Below are 22,501 nucleotides of genomic sequence, written 5' to 3'. Positions count from 1 at the left end.
GGTGGGGGGGGGGGGGGGGGCCGGCCGGGTCATGTAAACACGCATGCGCGAGCACGTGTTCAAGCATCACGCCATAACACTCTCAGCCGTCGAGACGAGCACATCGGGAGCTGCCGCGTTATTATTTTCTATATTATTTTCTAAATTATTTCGTGACGATTTTTTAATACTGCGTTTCGACTTCGCGAAAATTAAGGCGATAATTAAGACAAATTAAGACGCGTACTTCTCATGCGAGTAGCTGTTGTGAGCTTTACCGCGACAGGTAATTACCGCATTTTATTTACTTTTTTACTTGTTAGATAGAGAAACGTCGCGATTGAGTTCCTTAATGCCGATCAAATATTATCATCATCCGTTTATTATTCGAGTATTATTACTTTTTAATTCGGTTGTCACTTAATTATTTTTATTACGTATTGGGAAGCAACTCGAGCGTACCGTTACGACAATTTCTTTTCGTCGGTTTGCTGTTGCGTATAACTAATTGATACTAAATTATTAAATTACTAAATTAAATTAAATTTCTGTCACAGAGATCTAATAGAGTAGACGCAGTCACACGGCTTTGGGGAATGCGATATTTGGGGGATGCCGCACCGAAGGATTCGGCTCGTCCTTTCTGAGCCGGCTCGAAGGTGAGTTTCACTAATTTGTACTTATAATTAGAAACCCGACAAACTGAAAATTTTTTTGTTTGGAATCGAGTTTTTTAATGCTTCCATCGTCGTATAATTAATTAATTAATTAATTAATTAATTAATTAATATATCTTTTAATTAGAACAAATCCGTATTTTTCAAGTGCTGATGTTATTCAAGAAAAAATTCTTCCCGCGTGTAATTACGATTTAACGCGATTTTTTATTTGACTCAAATTATCTTGGTTTCGAGCAAGAGAATTATCAATCTTATTGGATTTATAATTACAAATACTAATTAGAGAAACTAACCTTCGAGCTAACCCTGCTTGGCCCGAGCCGGATCCTCCAGCGTAGCAGCCTTTAAGAGTTGGCTGGTCTGCTTTGTCTCTGTAACAGAAAGCACATTTAATTTAGCATTACACACGATAATGGAGGCATTAAGGAACTTCATTCCAAACAAGTGAATTTTCAGTTTTACTGGATTAATTAATTAATACTCAATTAAATCTGTTTTTTGTTGCAGGGACGAGCACTCGATTCCAAGGGGATGCTACGCCGGAGGATCCGGTTCGGGCTCGGCAAAGTTGACGCGAAGGTGAGTTTCATTAATTTAAATTCATAATTAGAAATCCAGTAAAACTGAAAATTCACTTGTTTGGAATGAAGTTCCTTAATGCCTCCATTATCGTGTGTAATGCTAAATTAAATGTGCTTTCTGTTACAGAGACAAAGCAGACCAGCCAACTCTTAAAGGCTGCTACGCTGGAGGATCCGGCTCGGGCCAAGCAGGGTTAGCTCGAAGGTTAGTTTCTCTAATTAGTATTTGTAATTATAAATCCAATAAGATTGATAATTCTCTTGCTCGAAACCAAGATAATTTGAGTCAAATAAAAAATCGCGTTAAATCGTAATTACACGCGGGAAGAATTTTTTCTTGAATAACATCAGCACTTGAAAAATACGGATTTGTTCTAATTAAAAGATATATTTGAAACGTCGAAAAAAAGGAAAGTGTGGAATATTCTAAGTGTGCATCCCGAAAAATTCTCCCAGTGTGAAAAATATTATTTTTTTTTAATATTGCAAAGTTCTTCACTCAAACCAACATTGCACAAATCTGATCAGTGAAACATTTTTCTGTTCCAGAAGCGAAAGCAGAACGTGGCTACCCTGATCGGCGGATCGGTGAGTCAGATAAGAAAAAAAATTAATAATAGAAAGACAGAAAGTCTTTCCATGTAATGCATGTTTATACATCAATGCGATTTACTTTGTTGTAATGTAATGTGTGTATGTGCCGTTCCAAAAAACACACTGGTCGAAACAATTGAAAGATCGCTTTTACAAATAATAATATTAGTAATAATACATTTTTATAAATTTGACAAATTTTCTATCGATATTTCTAAATATTTTTCTACCTATATATATATATATATATATATATATATATATATATATATATATTTCTACCAATGTATATTAATTGTTTGACTAACTTAGATTATTGATTGGTCAATGATTTTTGTTGAAGAAAATTTTGATTAATTAAACCCTAACACTGTCTGGAAGATGCCATTAAAGTACCTAGCATACGCTCTGAATTCAAAATTTTGTAAAAGTATTCAATTTTATTGAATGCGATCTTCCAGATGTCTCGATCAGTCCGCCAACGCGCTGAAGTTGAGCCACAGAGATTGCGTCATAGAAAATGCGCAATTACATTACCCGCCTCGATAGATCTTCCGCCGGTCGTTAATTTTTTCAGTTTTCTCTAACACGTGAGCTTGCTTCACGATTGCATTTCGTAAAATATAGAGTTCGTTATTAAATAAAATTCGATATCGTGCGGCGTCTGCGCGAAACGATCTACCGTGATTACTTAAGCTGCTCGCGAAATTAATTTCGATTGTTGGAAAATTTTCAGGATTCAATTTTTCACTTAGAATTTCCTAATGCGAAACAATAGATAATACTAGCGAACGTTCATCCCTCGCGAAAAACGTGATTTATACAAATCGTATGTGAGCAATTGTATAATTACGCGGCGCGCGACGAGTTCCATCGAACAAAACAGGCGCCTCACACGGTAATATTTTTTTCTCGCATGAATTTTGAATAGAATCTTTATCTCTATCGTTGCAATTTTCATAGTTCTCGATTTTTCATTCACGTTCGCGATTGCGATTATATGTTTTGATAGATTTGTGAATTTAATCGGTTCGTATTTGCGGAAGAGTCGAGAGCGAACTCCGCAGAAATATTGCGGAGCTGTTATCCGCAAAAGCATTGCAGAAATGTCTTCGCAAAAATATTGCGGAACTGTCTTCGCAAAAGTATTGCGGAGCTATTATCCGCAAAAATATTGCGGCATTATTTTCGCAAAAATATTGCGAAGCTGTATTGCAGCTTACTACGCTGCTCCATCGAAACATTACGTTAGGGATATTCCGTGTTATATGTGAAAATCTCGCGCGATTACTTCGCTGACGCGTCGAAAGATTTCGCGAGGTCGGTCTTCGATTCGCGTCGCGTGTCGCTCGCGGATTCCGTTTTCGTAAACGATTCGCGTCGCGCGTGTATCAAAGTGATACATTATAACTCGATCGGACCGTTGCTGAATCGTCGTACACACTCGTCGTTTATCTGAATGGCCGACATTTTCTCGAAAACGCAGTTCGCGATGTTACATACGCAATTCACTCGGAGTGTATTCCCCAAGAGAGATGGGATTTTTCGTAAAACCTCCGTTAAATTACCTCCGTTAGATTACCGTGGTCGGGAGTGAATTACAGGCAACGTGGGACGCGAGAACCATTCCAGTGTCAGATGGCAGCGACAGGATGGCTAATGGACCCTGGACACCGTGGGACGACGCGCAATGGTGAGCGCTCAATTTAGACGCTCATATAGTAGACACAAAGCGTCACTTTACGTAGATTGCATGCACGTAGACGTAAATCGCATTGGATCCGACGGGAAGTAAAGTAAGAATTGGAATCTGTAATTCGCCGGAATTAAGTAAGAATGATCCAACCAAAGAATTTAGCTCTGAGATTTTCGTAATAGTTCAACGAGTCAAGTATTTCCATTTCTTTAAGAATACTGACTAGCTCAATCCTTAGAAAAATGTGCAAAAAGACGCGACTAGTAAAAAATAAAAAATAGAAACTGTTTCTTAATCCATTTCATCTGTAAGGCCAGAATTTTTTTGTTTGGTTTAAAAAGGTATGAATGAAGTATCTATTGATAAAAGCTTATAATTTTTTGAATTGGGTCATTTTTGCATAACAATGGCCAATTGAAATTTCGATTCGGCAGACTTCCTTCACATCGGATTATTTCTTTATGATACAATATATTAAATTGGTATATTTCAACATGTCATATTTATATGCTATGTATATGTTATATATGCTTTTTTATGTTCTATATATATTTTATATATATCCTATGTATGCTTTATATATACTGTTTGATTAATATACTTTAAAAATTGTTATGTCGTGTTATATACGACATACTATCTCTTCGGAAATATTTTCTTATGCATACGCGTTTGTTGTTGACAAAACGCCAAATTAAATTTCGACAAATTAAAAACAACAAATTAAATTATTAAGCCGAGATTCGAACCGAAGTGTTTTGAATCTTAATTAATTTATTGAGGCAAGCTAGTTAAGCCCAAGATAATTTTTTGAAGTTTCTTATAGAAATTTTCGCATTTGCAAATTTTTTTCGAAAATGTCGTGAATTGTGCGTATTTTGTTCTGTATTGTCTCTTGGATGACTATGTGCCTTAATGTCACTCTACACCCTCAGTAACATGCTCAGAGTCATGAAAATAATTTTCTAACAGCCCAAAGCCGCATTCATAACGTTTGATCAACTTAGCGTCATAAAAACGTCGGACTCTAGTACATGAGCCGAAAATCGACCATCTGCAGATTATTTAGATTATTTAGGTTATTTAAGTCATATAATGTTAGCATCTAGAGCATATTCTGGGATACCTTTGTACAGTTTTCTAAAGTAATTTTCGCGTTTGTAAAGGTATATTTTTGAAAATCACGTAAAGTTTGTGTATTTCGCTCTGCATCGTCTCTTGGAAGACAATATGCATTAATGTCACTCTACTCCCACAGTAACACGCACAGAATTTTAAAAATAATTGTCCAATAGCTCAAAGTCGCGCTCATAGCGTTAGATCTAACTTAGTGTCATAGGAATGTCAGATTCTCACACATTGGGCGAAAGTCGATCATGTTACTGCGGGTCAGGTCATATAGTATTAGCATGTAGAGCATATTTTAGGGTAATTTTTCACTCTTTTAATGTAAATTTCGCGGTTGTGAGAGTTCAACTTGGCAAAAGATGTCAAGTGTACTTATTTTACTCGGCATTGTTTCCTGAATGACAATGTGTGTTAATGTCACTCTACTCCCTCAGTAGCACGCCCAGAATCTTGAAAATAATTTTCCAATAGCCCAAAACCGTATTCATAACATTGGATCCAACTTAGCGTCGTAGGAACGTCGGACTCTCGTACATGAGCCGAAAGTCGGTCATGTTTCTGCAGATTATTTAGGTTACTTAGATAATTAAGTCAAATAGTGTTAGCCGCATGACACACGATCTGTGAAATTGTTCCTATCGCTTCGGGAAGCAGGATGCACCGCGGTTGGCAATTATAAATATAGGCACCCGTCATATCCTGTGAGGATCTGCCTCCGCGTATCTCTGGGAAAGCTGGGCGTGGGTGATTACCATTGACTCATTGCGGTGGCTTATGAATCTAAAGATTATCCTCGTCCGGAAGGAAGCTGGTCATACTATCCTGATTCACTTCCAGAACAGCGTTGCGGTTTACTTCCGAATAGTAGCTACCGTGCCCACATAGCCGCGTTTGTCCGCTAATCTCGCTGTCCGTTTTCCTTTCCGCTACGTCACTATCGAACGACGTCGGGATGATTAACGATATCCTCGACAAACGAGCAATCGCTTGACCGCTCAATCTGATATTTCCCTCTTTGGTCCGCATCGTGTAAGGGATTGATGTCTTTAACCTTTTTCTGACGAAACGTGAACGGTTTCCTTTGGGACGAAACGTGTACATGGAGAGGATTTTATAGTAAAGATTACTTTAGAATTTTGTAATCAAAGAATAGAACGCATATTCTGCAGCAATTTATATTACACTACGTTACAAATTTCAACCAATTTCTTGCACTTTTGTGATAAGAAGTTCTTTACTGAATTGGTAGACTGTATGAATACACGAACATGACTTCAAAAATTGTCCATCACGTTAGGTTTCCGAGAAAATGGAATTTTAAGTTTCCAAGAAATACCTTTTGGTCATAAATTCATAACGCATGAGCTAGATGCGTCAACAACTTCAAAAATATCTGTAATTAAAGATTGAGCATATGTCTTTATTTTAAAAAATCGAAAACTTAAAATCCAGGTTCGTGGAAGTCACCCTTATGCTATACTAGATTCGCAATTTTCATTTTCAAGTATTTAACGTTAAACTCAGAATCAACGACCACGAAAACCCATCTATTAAGATCCACTTGATATCTGTCCATAACGAAAATGCAATCAGAATCTCATTTTGTGGGATACATAATTTTTTTATTTAATCCTAAGCTGTTTTGCAATTTCAACATCCTCGATTAAAATCTAACTCCCTTAATTAAAAAGAATTTATATGACAAAAAAGAACTATATTTTTTCCGTGCATAATCAACTGTGAAACGGTTTAAATACAATTGAAGCTAGGGGCTTAGCAAACTGCCAGAAAAAATTGAGAATCATATTTTTATTTTATATTTGACTTTAATATCGAAACTTAGGCCAACGTTAGCGTGCAGTACTTCAACTCTTGGCTAGGTATTCGAAATTTGGTTGTGATATGGCAGCTACATTGGTCCAAGTTTGGAACTTCAAGGCTTAGTATGCTAACGTTAGCCTAGACTTGACTCAATCGTCCAGTATTAGGCATCTCTACTTGAGATGTTAATTTTACCGATCTTAATTATTTTACTGATCTATTTTACTGATGTTAATTTTTTTCTAATCTTAAATTTCTTATTACTGAAAATTAAGTATGCATAAAATGACACACGTATCCTATATTTTTAATTCATTATGTCAAAAATTTTCTCTTCTCTATATTATGCTTAATATGTTGAATGCCACGTCAGCCATATCTGGGTAACGGATAAGTTTCCGCAGGGCCCCGTTATCCACTTATAGGTGATGATTTTACTCATCTAAGGCTGCGTTTAGGGAGACGCTATTTAGTGCTATGAACGTATATTGCCCTTGTTATTTATTGAAAGTTGAACAAGGACAGAGCGCGCTCAAAGCGCTAAATAGCGTTTGCCCGAACGCAGTTTAAGTAGGAAGAATTTTCTAAAATAGAAAACAAAGGAATCGTCGCGTCGTTTACTTTATTTACGCTAACGCGATAATTTACGGCGGGTTGCGGATTTGGGCTTTACAGCTCCATGAAAACATTCAATTTATATTGGGCGTTCAATGTTTGAAATTTTTATTAGAAAATAAGATGTATTAGTAGTAAGAAATGACATATTTTACGACTTTCCATAGAATAATAACTCGCTTGTTAGTCTCGGTTTGCTTCGTTAAATTCCCCTGAGGGGAATATTTATTTCCTACGCCGAATCGCTGTACTCTTTCTCCGAGATAGAAATTTTTAACATCACTTGTAATGCCACTACATTGAGCTTATTATTATGCAGTAGTATAATTAAGAGAAGTGAGCGATCGCTCTCGACCTGTTACGGATCGCGATGTATCCTTCGCCACGAGGATGATAATCAGGTGCAAGTTGACCAGCTGCGAGCAGAGCTCGCGTTTTAATTTGTGCATGCATCGGTATTTCAGGCCGCCGCAGGTTTACGATCGAGAACGTGTATCCATTTGCCGTCTCACTCATAATGTTTAATTGAGTGCACTTCGCCGTGATTAACATGAATATTGTCCAGTATCACGCGGACTCTCTCATTTGAGCACGTACACGGCTCGGCAATAAACGTGATTGCGGAATTGCTCAATGGAACTGACATGCCGTGGAGCTCGTTTTACCATCTATCACACGGCGAAGCGATTAGAATCTGTCGCTCGAAAGACGATGTAATTTTCGAAAACTGAGGTTGCTAATATATAGTAAAAAGCTTCTGATATATCTTAATTTTCTAAAAATATATATCGTTCTCTCTAGAACTTTAGAAAGTTCTGATTTAGTTACCCAAAAAAGGAGATTTTACGGATTTTTTTCTTTTTTGTTAAAGAAGTAGAGACAAATTTTAATATAGAGTACAATACCCCATATTATTGACTATACTATTTGCTATTGTTTTAAGTATAAAAAATTACTTTCATATCTAAAAGACTTAAAATTTTTTCGTCCAAGTATTTTGAGGCATACTAAGCATTGTAATAATTTGAAACAAATATAAGACAAGAAAATAAAAAATAAACTATTTAATCCACCTTTATTATACGCAAAAACCAAAATTTAACAAAATAGCGACATTTCAAAGTTACAAGTCATTTTTCTTGTCTCTTTCTTCTTTATAGCATATGAATGGAAAAATACTAATTTTGGAAATTCTCCGAAGAATTTAGGTTAATCTTTAGCACAAATTTAATGTAGTTTTCAAATTTTCTTGTTCCATTTATGTCAGACTATTACGCGAGATGTAATGTTGTTCAGTCAGAGTCGGTATCGTGCTCAGTAAGAAACATAGACAAATACAAAAGCACAGATGGAGAATTTCCTTTTTAATAATTTTCTTATACTTATACAATGATAAATGATATGAAACTCTTTTGAATAAATCTGGAATTTTCATTTAGGCTGGTATTCATAGTCAGATCTTATATTTAAGACAGTCTTAAGTTTATCTTCAGATACTCTGTAGCCAATGAAATGATCCATACATCATCTGAAGATAAACTTAAGACGGTCTTAAATATAAGATCTGACTATGAATACCAGTCTAAATAAAAATTTCAGATTTATTCAAAAGATAATAAATATTCGATGGTTTTTGTATTTACACTTGAAACGAGACGGACATATTTGGACGCTAAAAGAAACAAGAGCGAGAGAACCAAACGCAAACAACACGAACAAACAAATAGAAATTACATAAACTAGGGAATTTTACTCCATTATTTTTTATATAAATATCGATATTTCTCGAAATTATCGATATCATCATTATTGAAATTGTCGATAATATCGTTATCGATATTTCAAGGTATCGTTGCAACCCTAGTCGCGAGGTATCGCCTGCCAGTGATCGGGTAAGCGAGCGAGACCCGGAGGATCGTGAGCGGACGTATACCGAAAGCGAAAATCGATTACTCGATGCTCGGGGGGAGGACGGGAGAGCGGCCCGATGGCCGATGACTAAGCGGGGAACACAGCCGCGAGTGGCGCGCGACGGCCACAGTCCGACTTTCTGGACTTAGGCGAGTCGCCGCCGAAGTAGGCTGTTATTTAACGATTTTAGTGAAACGTTCGCGGCATTATACAATCGGCCTAGATCCCGAGTCACGGAGCGTCACGGATCGTGAACGCTGCCAAGCCAGTCACAGCGATTGCCTTCACCGCGGAGAGCAGACACTCCGCGTTTCGTCTCTCTTTCCCGCCGATCGTTCTAAACCCTCTTCTTCTCCCTGCTCCCCCCTCCTGTCTCCCCCATGACTCCCGGTAGCGAGTACTCGCGAACGTAGGTTGACACGTGTACAACATGGGCGGGTTCCTCCACCTGGAAAAGGACCCGTTTTCACCTGAAAACTCACCGCGCCGCGCGTTGGGACACACGCTCGGTTGTTTCCCACGATTTTGATAATATCCAACCATATTTCATGCCCTGAGTGAAATTTGGGAGAAACGGAACGGAGAACGGAATTCTCATGGCGGGTTTAACTAATCTCGTCTTTCGCGGTAGCGATTCGTCCGTATCGTCGCTACTGTTTCTCCTGCTGTGTAGGGGAGATTGCGGCAAGACGCTACATTTTTCAAGATTTCGAAATTACTAACTTCTCAGACAGTTAATTATTGTGATTGTAACTGTATAAATATAATAGACAACTTTCCTCTAAGTCCCCTATTTAAATAATGGTCAACTTTATCTCGTCCGTTCATATGCTCAATTTCAATCATTTCATAAATAAAAATTGCTTTTATTACCCAAAACAGTATATCATACTTTGCCACGTTGCATACTTGCAGGAAACTTTATTCTAACTAATAACATGTTATCTAAGTTCATTTACGAGGGAAAATATTGATATTTTACCGACTGGCATCGTCGATGAAAAAAATATTATATAATTCTTAGATTGTGCAGAATAAACTTAAAAATTTACTTATAATTTCATAACCATTTACTTTTTAAAAGTTCTATTAACAGTCTCTCTTAAAGTGTTAAAATTCTGTTGATTATATAGAATGAATTGAAATATCTACTTTGAGTTTATAATTATATCCTTTTATAGGCTTGCGGTCGGTAAAGTTAATAAGAAATTTCCAGACACTCGAAAATGTACTTGTCTGCTCCTGAACCAGTTTTTGTTTTATTTTTTAATATGTAATATTATTTTAATTTTAATGAAAGTCGGGAGAAAAATACTTATGTTTCAAAAAGATCGTTTTGCAATTTCATTTCCACTTTTTTCTCACGATAAATACATAAACAAAGCATATAGTCAACATACCTCTTGAGCCAACTAAATTCGTCTTCTCTATCTCGTCTTCTCATAACTTTCTTTACACTTTCATTCCTCCTTGATCCTTATTGCACGCAATTATCTACTTTTCCTTTCTTGATTGTTATCATATTTTTTCCAATTTGTTCCTTTTTTTTTTTAAAGTAATAGAACCTCTCAATTCCGGTTTCACACGATAACCTCGGCTAGTTATATTACGTTGTTCCATTCGTTTCCATCTTACATCCTATGCCCGTCGGGAAAAGGCGTCGCTGATCCCACGGCGGAGAGAGACGAGGCCATACGACTCTGCAGTGAAAAGTATTTGGAAAGTGACATGACTTGTTCACTTCCGGCCCTTAAAAGTTCCTCACGAGCCGAATTCTCGTGTCTTTCGCTGTCACGACCACGTCACATTTCGTCTTAACACAATTCTCGGAAAGAAATTGAAACGGTGCACACCTGTGCGCATCAGAAAGACAGAGAGAAAGAGAGAGAGAGAGAGAAAAAAACGGGAAAAAAAGAGACTTGAAGAGTGAAAAAAATCTTCAAAGAAGAGCCGAATTCTTAAGTTTCATTACGCGTGATTGAGTCTGCGTAAAATAAATTAATCCGAACACGATAATTTTGAAACGATAATAATCGGACACTACCCTTTTGTGCATAACTTTATCAATAAATATTTTTACGTTAAAAAAATTTTAATAATATTTTAAATGAACATTTTGTTAAAGTCCACTTGAAATTAAAATCGAAAAATACTTATTATTAATATTAAAATAAAGAACAAAATTTCGACGTCTCTATTTGAGTCTCTTAACACTTTGATTGCTATTCAAGTTATATCATGTCGTAGCTACAATACCAATAACAACATAACGTACTCATAACATTAACGACAAACATTGCGAACGACCTTCCTTTTCGAGAGATTTCCTTCTTTCTCACCGTAAGCATCACGTAAACACGATTGATCGCCTCGCGTTTTTCCACACCTTCCAAATAGCAGCATCCATACGGTCGAAACGTGACTAGTTTCCGCGAAACGACCACGGCTGTTTCAACGACCCACTTACCTGAAATTTCGTATTGCTCCTTCTATCGGGAGAAAGAGAAAGAGAATAGAACCGCGTTCGTAGGCAGTTGTTACGCAACACTTAAGCGACATCGAAAGTGTCCACTTCGTCGATGATGCCTACGATGTCCTCGACATGATGGAGGGAGAGAGGGAGGGAATGAGGGGGAAGATGGGAGACGCACTTTCCAACTTTTCGATACTCTTGAGGAGTAAAATGCGAAAGCACGTGGAAGTAACGGTGTTTTCGAGCAAAACCTTGGCATTTATCCGACACCTATCCAGTAGAATTCTTGCCACCTGGTGGACTAACGTCCAAAATACAATCGAAGATGCTGTCATTATCGCATCATATCGCGACAAAATGGCGAATAAGTAGACGAAGACAGTTTTATGCTTGGTCGTCGCGTTGCCTTCGCGCACATTTCGAAGTATGAAGGATTTCTCTGTTAAATATATCGAAAGAATGTTTTATGTTGCACGATGTTATACGATGCTAAGCGCATTCTTTCTCGCGGTAAGAATATAGTACTTTAAATGCTGTGATCACGTTTTATTTGCGCTCGGTAAACCCGGTGACACACTTACGCCGATGGTTCTCCGCGGGAAACCCGTATCGGGGGAAAGTGACAACCGGCAGCCGTTATCGATCGTAACCAAGTTACGTCGTCGATGATGATGATGATGATGATGATGATGATGATGATGATGATGATGATGATGCGCGACCCACGATGCGCGAGGACGATACCACATTCCGCGCTTGGTATTTAAACGACTTTGAGCGGAGTAATACGAACCGCCAGTCGAGGTTACTCTTGTGTTTTCGAAATTTGTTTTGACGGAATCACCAATGGAATCAGACCGATTCCGTCGCGATTAACTTTCACTGACTTATGCGCCATGGTAATGAATTACATACACACATATCTGAATCTATCCATATGATAAAATACGATTGAATCCGTTATTAAAATACGTTATTGAATATTTGCTAATCTTCCGTCATATATTCAGACGATGTATCAAAGTCCCTTGTCGAAAATCTAACATTGATGTCGGTGAGAGAAGCAGCTGAATCAACGAACGGAACTTCATTTAGAATTAGTCATATCACTCTCAACGTTACAAACCGCGTAGAAATTTCCATAAATTTTCATAAATTTTAGATGCAGCATAGATCCCGGTTAGAATGCCAAAATTTATTATTTAATCATGATACTAATTGCGAAAATCTCATTTTTGTCGCAAACATAGGTTCTCTGTTTAAAATCGAAATACTTTGGGGATTTACGTTTTTTCTCAATTAGTAACGTCGAATTGCTTTTATGGTATCAACAGAGGATTCTATATTGATACCAACTACAACAGTTACCATCTTTTTTGGAGTAGACAATAACGAGCTTTTCTTAAATTTAGGGAAAGTATATTTTTACTATTATCAGGATAACTATTATCAAAATGACTATTAGCAAGATGACTATTATCAAGATGATTATTATCAAGAAAATATGTTCTCTTAAAGACATTTATGATTTGAAAGGAGGAAAGTAAAGTAGATAATCGGTTTTCTCAGTACAAAAATAACATATTTCTATGTGTGAACATATTTCTATGTGTGTATAAAATTTTCTCAATATTTTTTTTGGTCTTCATTTTACATTAGAATTTCATTTTACAACACACTGTTGAAAAAATGAAGCTGTTGTAATAGCTGTTGTAATAGAGTAAAAAGTAAATATTTTTAAGTACATTGAATATTTTACTGAATAATTATTTGAAACATTATTTTGAAAGAGTTAACATATGTTTTCTTCAATTCTAATGTAAAATGAAATTCTAATGTAAAATAAAGATCAAAAAGAATATTGGGTAAATTTTAGATACACATAGAAATGTGTCCATTCATAGAAATATATCATTTTTGTGCTGAGAAAACCGATTATCTAGTTTACTTTTCTTCTTTCAAGTCATATATGCTTTTAAGAAAACATTTTCTTGATAAAAGTTATCATGATAATAGTCATCTTGATGATAGTCATCTTGATAATAGTCATCTTGATGATAGTTATCCTGATAATAGCAAAAATATATTTGCCCTAAATTTAAGAAAAGCTCGTTATCGTCTACTCCAAAAAAGATGGTTCAATTCTATGTAATAAGAAAACTGAGTTTTGTTATTATTTAATATTCTCTTGATTAAAATGTTAAATTCTTTAGGATTCAGAATGTATTTTGATACTTGTATTTTAATAAATTTGTTGCGTATGATGAATTTGTGTTAGATTTGCGGACATATAAGCTTATAACATTTGAAACAAGTAATGTTTATTTGAGTGCAGTATATATTTTTCTGTGTGTATTTAGAATCGTGCGTTTAAGACATTACCTTTCTAATTATGTTACAGGAGATCCTATAATTGTTTTTGGAAATCAGATCCCAACTAAATTCCAAGACATTTTCAATACAGAAAAAACGACAGAGTAAACTGTTTATGTGATATAGTAATTTCTTTTCTGGATCTTTTACTTGATATAATGGCCTAATTTACATCATGCACTTGATACGCATATCAGGTACGTATCAGGTATATTCGCATCAAATTCGTACTAAATATTTAATACGCACGATGTAAATACTGACGGATCAATTTGGCACGAGCGTACCAAGTAGGAATATCGTACTAAACTAATACGCGTATGAAATGATACAAATGACGATGTAAACGAATGTTGGAGGAAACCTAATCTAGTTAAAATCGGTGTTATCGTTGGTTTCTCTCTAAATTATAGTAAAAAGAGTTATAAATTAGAGAGAAGAAGAAACGAGAATTGCATTCTGACTGTCAAACAAAGCTATCTCGAGCAAATTGCAATTCCAAATACCATCACTAAGAGGCAATCGACATGAATTAAATTCGTATTATATTTTTCCTTTAGTACGTTTGATGTAAATGCACTCGTATTAAAGTATCAGTGCGCATTAAATTTAATTTAGTACTAACGTTGTGACGATGTAAACCAGGCCAATTTCGATAAGGCGCGTTCCGTGTGTCTCAAAACGCCGTATCTCGACGGTCTGTTACTCTGGAAGATCCGGGAATCGGTCCAGGGGGATGCAATCTCCGATTCCCGCGTATGACGCCGCGTAAAATCGAGAGATGCCTCATGTTTCTCGGCGTCTCGCGGGATAAGCATTCCCGTCCGATGCGTGTCAGTGGGTCTCGACGTTACATCAGCCGGCGGAGGATTCGCTTCCGTCGGCCTCAGCGGCGACTGTGCACGCTCGACAGGAATGCCGGCCATCGAGTTCGCCCGTTACGCGAATCGCTCTTCCTTCACACTGTTCTTACCTTCACTTATCTAACACCATCGGCAGTGCACGATGGCGGTTCAGCCGTATTGGTTTTAACAAAATGTGGGATGACGACAGACCCACCTTGAGCTATGGCCAAGCGAATCCCGATTTCGTTAGATAAGTGAAAGTGGAGGGAATACGATATGTACGTGCGTCGTTGCATGTGAAAGTGCGCATAATATATATATATATATATTTTTTTTTATCAAAAAGATCTTGTAAGATATCAGCGTAAATTGCATTCTATCCGTGAGCCGTGATTGCACACTTCTTACTTATCCATCCGCACGATACGCTCGATAGATACAATAGATATGGCGCGTTTCATGACTTTGCTTGGAAAAAGATTCTGACGGAGAAAATGTCGAACATCTTCCGAGAGAAACCCAACCGTCGTAAACATTAGCTTCGGTCGCGGGCACTATCATTAGTGTATTAGGCGCGTGATTCATCGCGTGTTAGATCGTAATTTGGTATGCAGGGGCATTATCCGCAATGAGAAAAGGGCTCGAGCACACAGACACAGGGAAGCATCAAACAACGCCTAATGAGCCGCGAACGTAATTAGCACGAGCTGCGGAGGATACTCGGCCGCTCGCACGGAGTTTCACTTTCCTTCTCGTTGGCTCGCTTCCGCCGGCTATTTTTGTACCTCACGTATCCTCGCGCGCGACTCCCTACATCGCGCGTCGCGACGCGCACGGCCGTCCCCCGTGGTGAAAGTTCAAATTTTCGAGGGTCACGGATGTGTTGGCCCGGCTTTCGTGGCCGGCGTCACGTAGAAAGACACTCTCTCGCCGTGGACGACGCCCTGGTGGAGGTCGCTCGCCACCCCGATCGCCGCCGCCGATCGATCACACGGGATGACGAGCTTGGGTGGTCGCCGGGAATGCCGCGATCCAGTTGCGCGAAAATAGCGGACACGCGTGGGACACACACGCGACAACGACGCGAGTCGACGAGTTGTAGGGACAGGCAACAGGTGGTCGAGAAATCAGGTTTTCCATTGATGGAGTTACCGAGGTGCTACTGGATACGATGCGGGTATCGGTAGACCGATATTATTCGAAGGCAAAAGTGTTGTATGTGCCTTTGGTCTCCTTGTTCGGACGAAACCGACTCGGAATTTGGCGAAGAAGCTTCCCAACTAACTTGAGGTGCTTCTAAAATAATCGTTGAATAAAACAAGATCGCGGGATATAGAGCCGCACGGCACGGTTCTCCAAAATGCCACAAAAAACATTTCCAGGCACTTAAAAAGAGGTTAAACTCAGATTAAGATAATCAGTTACAAACGGACATCAGGATATCGATCATAATTTTTCCCTTAATGTGAACTCATAAAAAATTAAAACTTTCATTCACTTTTTATTGATTTTTGCCTACCAACGTCAATTAAACCTTAATATGAACTGAATTACTTAATAATATGTTCGGAAAAGTCTTGTGGTATAATATTGAATTTCTCTTAATTTATTTAAACTACTGTATTTTTTTGTAACTCATGGCAAGTACAAATTATATTCTATTCTATTTCTCAAAATTCCTAAAAAAAATAGCAATAAAGGGAAAAGAAATCTAGATGTGCTTAAAAAAAATCACTGGGAGGAGTCGCACAATCATTTTGAATCACCAGTGAAAAGATTAAGTCTATGCCTGAAGAGAGTTTTAACTCTCAGGTTAAAGTTTAATTGACGTTGATAGAACCAGCCATACTAGGAAGATCACAACTGAAAGGTTTCAACTGAGAGAAGACGTTTCTAAAATTGACTAGTTTTGTAGGCAACAAATTTTCACGCGTGTAGTGAAGACGAGGTATGTGAAACCTCAACCTCGACATGAATGTATTTTAAGGGGACGTTTCGCTGGAGCAAACGTCTTCCACGTAGCGCGTAGTCGGCAATGCCGGGACGACCGACTGCAGTTAGAACGTTAAAAAGGTGATACGATCGGGGACGCATAATATTCGGCGCGAAGTCGGCTCTTTCAAAAACGAAAGTCCCGGCTCCTCGTGTATTCCAAGCTCGTGTCGGCTCGCGAGTTTCACCGAACATTCGCTACGTATGCGTCTAGCGCGGACGACCATGGAGAACCTGAAACTCTCGAGAGGAGGAACAAGGCGAGAGAGGACGAGTGCCGATGGGAGAGCGAGTGAGTTAGGATAGGCCAGAAACGTTAGACGCAATGACTATGCGGATCATCAAATCAAGTCGGACCGATGACGGATAACTCGACAATATTACCGGCGAATAGATAACCGCGAAGAAAACGGAACTGAATCTGCTAATCTATATTTGATGCATAAATATGCGAAGGAAATTAGGCAAAATTCAATTATACTCGACCACAAAAATAAAACAATGATAAAGAAATCAGGCAAGTGAGAGTCAAAAACAAACTCTGATCTTGAAGTTAGTTTAACTCCGAATTTATTGTTTTATTAATATGAGAAAGTGTGGATTATTTTTTGAAATATAGAATATAATCTAGGTCTATCAGATTTGGAGTTTTAAACTATCATATCATATGCTGAAAATCAATATTTTTGACTCCTTTTTGCCAGAGATATGGAAAAGTGTCAGTTATAAGGTAGTAACATAGTAAAATCGAAATCTGCAAACAGATTTGCGCTATTGCGAAAATTGTCCAAACCCTTTACGAAAATTGGTAAGGAATTTAATATATTCGTCAGGCCTTACATACAGGCCGAACATTGTACGCGGAGGGTTAAGTTCGACTAGATAAGGAGTGTGATGCTTCATAAAGGCAGGTAATGGGAACTAGGCTTGAAAGAAAAGTCATGGTAAGTGACTCAGATTCGAGAAACGTTGCTATTAGATAATCGTGCGAGCTCCGACCCGGAGCAACCGGAACAGTAGCTTTCAGAGTCGCAGTATCCCTCGTATTGCAATTCTGATTTTGTTCTCGCTTGATTAGCGCGATCCGATTGGCATTAGTGCATCATCTCGCGTTATTTGGCATTCAGTTAGAGCGTTAGCTCGGCTCGACCGACGAGGTCGAAGGGGCCGGCCGAAAGCGGCCGATCAGCCGGACTCTGACTCGAGTAGCGCGCGTTATCCGGCATCGCCGGCGAGCATACACGTCGACGTCGTCGACGAGCGCTAGACGAGCCCAGGCCAACCTCCCGATGGTCGCGGAGCGTGGCGTCGAACGCTGAAAAAGTGAAACTCGGCTCGCTGCGCGTGTAACCTAGAAACGGGGAAGCGGTGCTCAACTCTGCGGGCGCCCGTACATGCGCGCGTGTCGCGATCAACGTCGACGCAATAGATCGCGCGGACGCGTTATCACGACGCGAGTTTTCCCGGCCGGTCAGGGTACGACTCCAGACGTCAGGGAAAAAATGCAGGTGTCGACCTGCAGCGTGCCCGATAACGCGTTGCCGAGGATTCGCTCCCAACGACCGTGATACGGATATAAGTCGAGCCGTCACACACAAACGATTTTTTTTTGTATAAGAAAGTCACCATCTTTCTCTCTATATCAAAATTGAAAAATCGACCCTGCAGAGTTGAGGAGCTCTTCTGAAAATAAGGCATTTTTATTTACAGAAAACAGTGGCATTTTTATTTATAATAAATGTAATAAATTTCGTAGAAGTGTAACTTGAACGTGCACGTGTGTGTTTTCTAAAGTCGTGAGAACTTCGTGTCTCATTCGAGAGAAGATTCCTCGCCGTTGTCTGAGCATGAGCGAGCCGCGAGCCCAGCCCAAGCGTGCCGACCGCTTTGCGCCGCGAGGGAGGCAAAAAGAGCAACATGTACTTTATGATAGCGCCGAGTTTAACGGGACCGCTGACTGAAAATAGTAGGGCAAGTGTGTGCGGCGTGTGATGCGACGCAATGTGGAAGTGTGGAAGGGCCGGGAAGCGAGAGACACAGCGGGTCAGCCGGTTGAGAGTCGCTTCTGGTGGCCGCGGTCTAGCCTAGGCGAGCATAATGCGCCAGCGTATGTACATACGTATGTATGTATTCACGTGTACATATGTACGGGCGCTCAGGATAGGACAGAACAGGACAGGATGGAGTACTTAGTTAGTGAAAGTGGCGAGTAGCACCGAGTAAGTCGGGCTCCGGGCGACTGCAGCACTAAGGATCAAGGCCGGCCGCTTAGGCGACGACTGCGGAACGCACGATAATAAGACGTTCGCGTTCTCCACGCCGTTTTCTAGCCGGCGATATCTGCCCACGGAAGCTGAAAGCCACTGGTGCCGCTGCTTACCGTCGCCGCCATCGTCGTCATCGTCGTCGTCGTCGTCGTGCGGAGATCGAGCCCGCAGATACACGGGGACGGAGTGGAATCGCGCTCGCGAAGCGCGCTCCGGAGCTCCCTCCGGGAAGCCCCATCTCGGGACGGATGAACGACGGTTGCGAGCCGTTTGCGTAATTTCTTGCTTGAATGATGAAGCACTCGTCCCAATCTCAGTCGAGTAATGGTAGTCGAAATCGAGTTAACTTCGCGCCCGACCGAGGACCGGTTTCGGGACGGCGGAGAGGCGATAGATGAGTACAGTGTGAATTTTGGGATATAAGCAACACGTGCGTAACATTCTCACTTCAGACGTTAGGTAGGTCCGAGTCCTTGGCCCGAGATCCGCGACGTAAATATCAATTCCGTCCAAGTACCCAAACAGTTCACTCACTTCCGTCATGACTCGAAGATCGAGGGTCGAAGTGGACGTGTTTATTCGAAACCAAGACGGTTTGCAAGTGTTGCTTGTAGATCTGTCAGTGCACCGATCTCAACCTCTGACAAGTTATCCAGCGAATTTTCGAGACTCGAAAAGCGTAACCTACCAAATCCTGCCGTGTTCCTTGTGAATACGTGCCGTCCTCCTCCGAGAGGAGGATGAAAACGCTGGCTGATGTCGCAATGACGACGATGGCGAGGTAACTCGCGGCTGTGAACCAAAGTGCGTTCAGAAACGACAGTCTACTCCGCGGGAGACCGCTCGTAAATCCCACATGCATCGACCGATTCCGCTTTATTGCGATTGCAGCTCGACAGAGAGCGAGTTCGCGCTTTCGTGGACGAGAAGGCTGCTTAAGAGATTAAGGACTGTGTCGCGCGCGCGCGCGCGCGAAACATGCGGCGTGAAATGCTCGCGGGGGATTAAGCCGCGCGCTCCTGCCAGTCAATAGGCAATAGACGTCCGCACTTATGAATTACTGCAACATTATTTCCACAGATACTGTTGCTCGCCCGTTAACGTTCAACTCGTTTGACAATGCGCGCCGCAGTATTTTTGCACGGCGAGATCGATATGAAAGCGAACGCGCGCGAGTATCTGGAATGTCTCCAATTCGCTCCAGCATATCGTGCTATTCCATTCGTTTCTAGATCTTCTAGAGGCCAACTCGGAATCAATTTATCATATAAAGAAGCATCATTTTATGCTCGATTAGTGTAGTCAGATGTCAGGATTTTGCAAACAGATAAATTGAATAGAGCTCGAACCTAAAGAAGAGAGAGTCGAGATTTTAATTGGATGGAATATTAACGTTGAATTTTGCTGAAGTCGAAGGTACTTTATATAATAAAAGCTCTTCAATTAAAAGAATATACATCGTCTCGTGAAATATTTGCGTAACAGACATGTCGATTCTGAATTAACTCCGCAAAGAGTAAAGTAAACCGAGTCTGATTGGCTCAAGAGATATGTTGGCCCTGCGCTTTCTTTATGTACTTATCATGAAAGGAACAGCGAAAATCATAAAATGTTTCTTTTAAAACATAAGTACTTTCCCCTTTACAGTTAAAAAATTAAAAAAACTGAGCAATAGCAGCCCCCCAAATATACTTTCGAGCAAAATATCGTATTAGTATTCTCTATCGAGAGTGAATAAACTTAAGTAACGTTAGAATGTTAGAAAGTAACGTTATTAGTTAGAATGAAATTTCCTGCAAGAGTGCAATACACCATTTGGGATAATAAAAGAAATTTTCATTCATAAAGTGAAGATTGAAATCGAGCATATGGAGAGACTAGGTAAAGGTAGCCCATATTTAAGGATCGGTAGAGATCTCTCGCGGAGATTCCGGAACCGCTAATCAAGATATCTTATATGTAGCCATTTTATTCTAAGTTGCAACTTGACCTTGCACCAAGGCAAAATGGCTACATTGCAGCATATTAGTATTTCGGTTATTATAAAAAAAAAATACGATTTAGAAAATTTGCGGACATAAAACACAAAGGAAGATTGCCTATTATGTTTATACAGTCAATCACGACAATTAGTCATTTGAGAAGTCATAGCTTTGAAATTCTAAAAAATGTAGTACTTTATCCCGGTTTCTCTCCTATTAGACGTTTAAATCTCTTGAAATAAAAGTCTAATAAGAACCGCATGTTGAATGTCAGTATGTGAATTTTATTAATCGTTACATAATAACTTCAGATCTTACAAATATCTATGATTGATATAGATATTATATAATGATTAATAAAATTATAAAATTCGTGTATAAAATTATAAAATTCGATTATAAAATTCGTGTGCTTACAACCAAAGCATACTTTTTATGGCATACTTAAAACATACTTTTAATCAAAGAGATTTAGTTTGATACCACGAATCCTTTACATTATATATTCCATTATACATTTATTCACAATATCGGTTGTGTATCAGTTATTTTTTAAATCCACTCAGTATTCATTACCTTTTCTATTTGATAAGAACGTTTTTATTACTCGCCCAAGTGACTAGTACGTAATCGTATGCGAAACTGTCATCGCGCACAAAGCGTTCGTAGGTGGCTACTCGCGCAACAATCCCTACGGCCACTTTAAAAAAAAGCATTGATTCTGCTCGTGGTCTCGAGTCACGAAACGATCGTCCCGATCGAGGAGACCTTCTTCCCTCGCCCCCGTTCCACACCTAAGACCGCCCACGCTGTGTTCTCTCGCGCGTATCTAGATACGCACACGCACACACACGATGTACGTACGCACGTATGTATTTACGTACTTCATACTACACGCACACCGCACATGTTCGCGCGCGGCGTGAGAATTTAACGCTGCACGCACCACTCCTTGATTTCCTACGCATTTTACCATTTCCATCGGCGACTGGAGCATGGACGCGATATGCCTAACAACTATCATGACAGAAAGTTGCTTTTCCGCGGAAAGGTTACTCTTTGATCTGGTAGTTTCTTGTCAAAGGTTTTGCGGATTGTTATGGAGTAATCAGTCGCAAATTAATAACTCGCACAATCAGAGATTATTTGGAGAATATTCCCATAAACACCTTGTACTTTTTTCTTTTCGTAATTGTATAAGGTAGGGTTAGAGTTTGGAATCTTTTGTGGGAAAAGATATGTAAACATTTTTTTGTCACACACATGACACTAATAGCAAATGTATTAAATGACTAAATTAGTCTCAATTGGCATATTGAGGTTACTTCCGACTTCATTCGATTTTTAATTTTAAATTACCCAAAAGCTAATAGAATAAGGACTTCCGGCTTACACGCTAAAAAAAAAGTTATAATGAACGAGAATTTAGTAAGGTTTAAACACTATTGAGTGTGCCTGTGTCATTTTTATTGGTTGTCATAACAGAAAGGCAAAGTATCTATGAGATCGCTTTTTATCTCAATGTACTAGATTAAAGTGTCAAAATATAATAAACGTATAAAAT

At 39.2% G+C, this 22,501-nt stretch overlaps 1 protein-coding gene across 1 annotated transcript in view; it reads left to right on the top strand.

Moving 5' to 3' along the window:
- The first annotated feature begins 3,406 nt into the window (after positions 1–3,406).
- The window catches only part of LOC116851634 (pituitary homeobox x), a 166,652-nt gene continuing 147,557 nt past the window's right edge, over positions 3,407–22,501 (top strand). Inside the window, exon 1 of the mRNA XM_032831250.1 lies at positions 3,407–3,527. Coding sequence (XP_032687141.1) covers positions 3,473–3,527 — 55 coding nt within the window. The 5' untranslated portion in view covers positions 3,407–3,472. The remainder of the gene's footprint in view (positions 3,528–22,501) is intronic.

The sequence above is a fragment of the Odontomachus brunneus genome, unplaced genomic scaffold, assembly GCF_010583005.1.
Source record: "Odontomachus brunneus isolate Ranch 3 - 2012 unplaced genomic scaffold, Obru_v1 Obru_scaffold_183, whole genome shotgun sequence".
In the NCBI taxonomy this organism is placed as follows: Eukaryota; Metazoa; Arthropoda; class Insecta; order Hymenoptera; family Formicidae; genus Odontomachus; species Odontomachus brunneus.
This window is presented reverse-complemented; position numbering and strand designations above follow the sequence as displayed.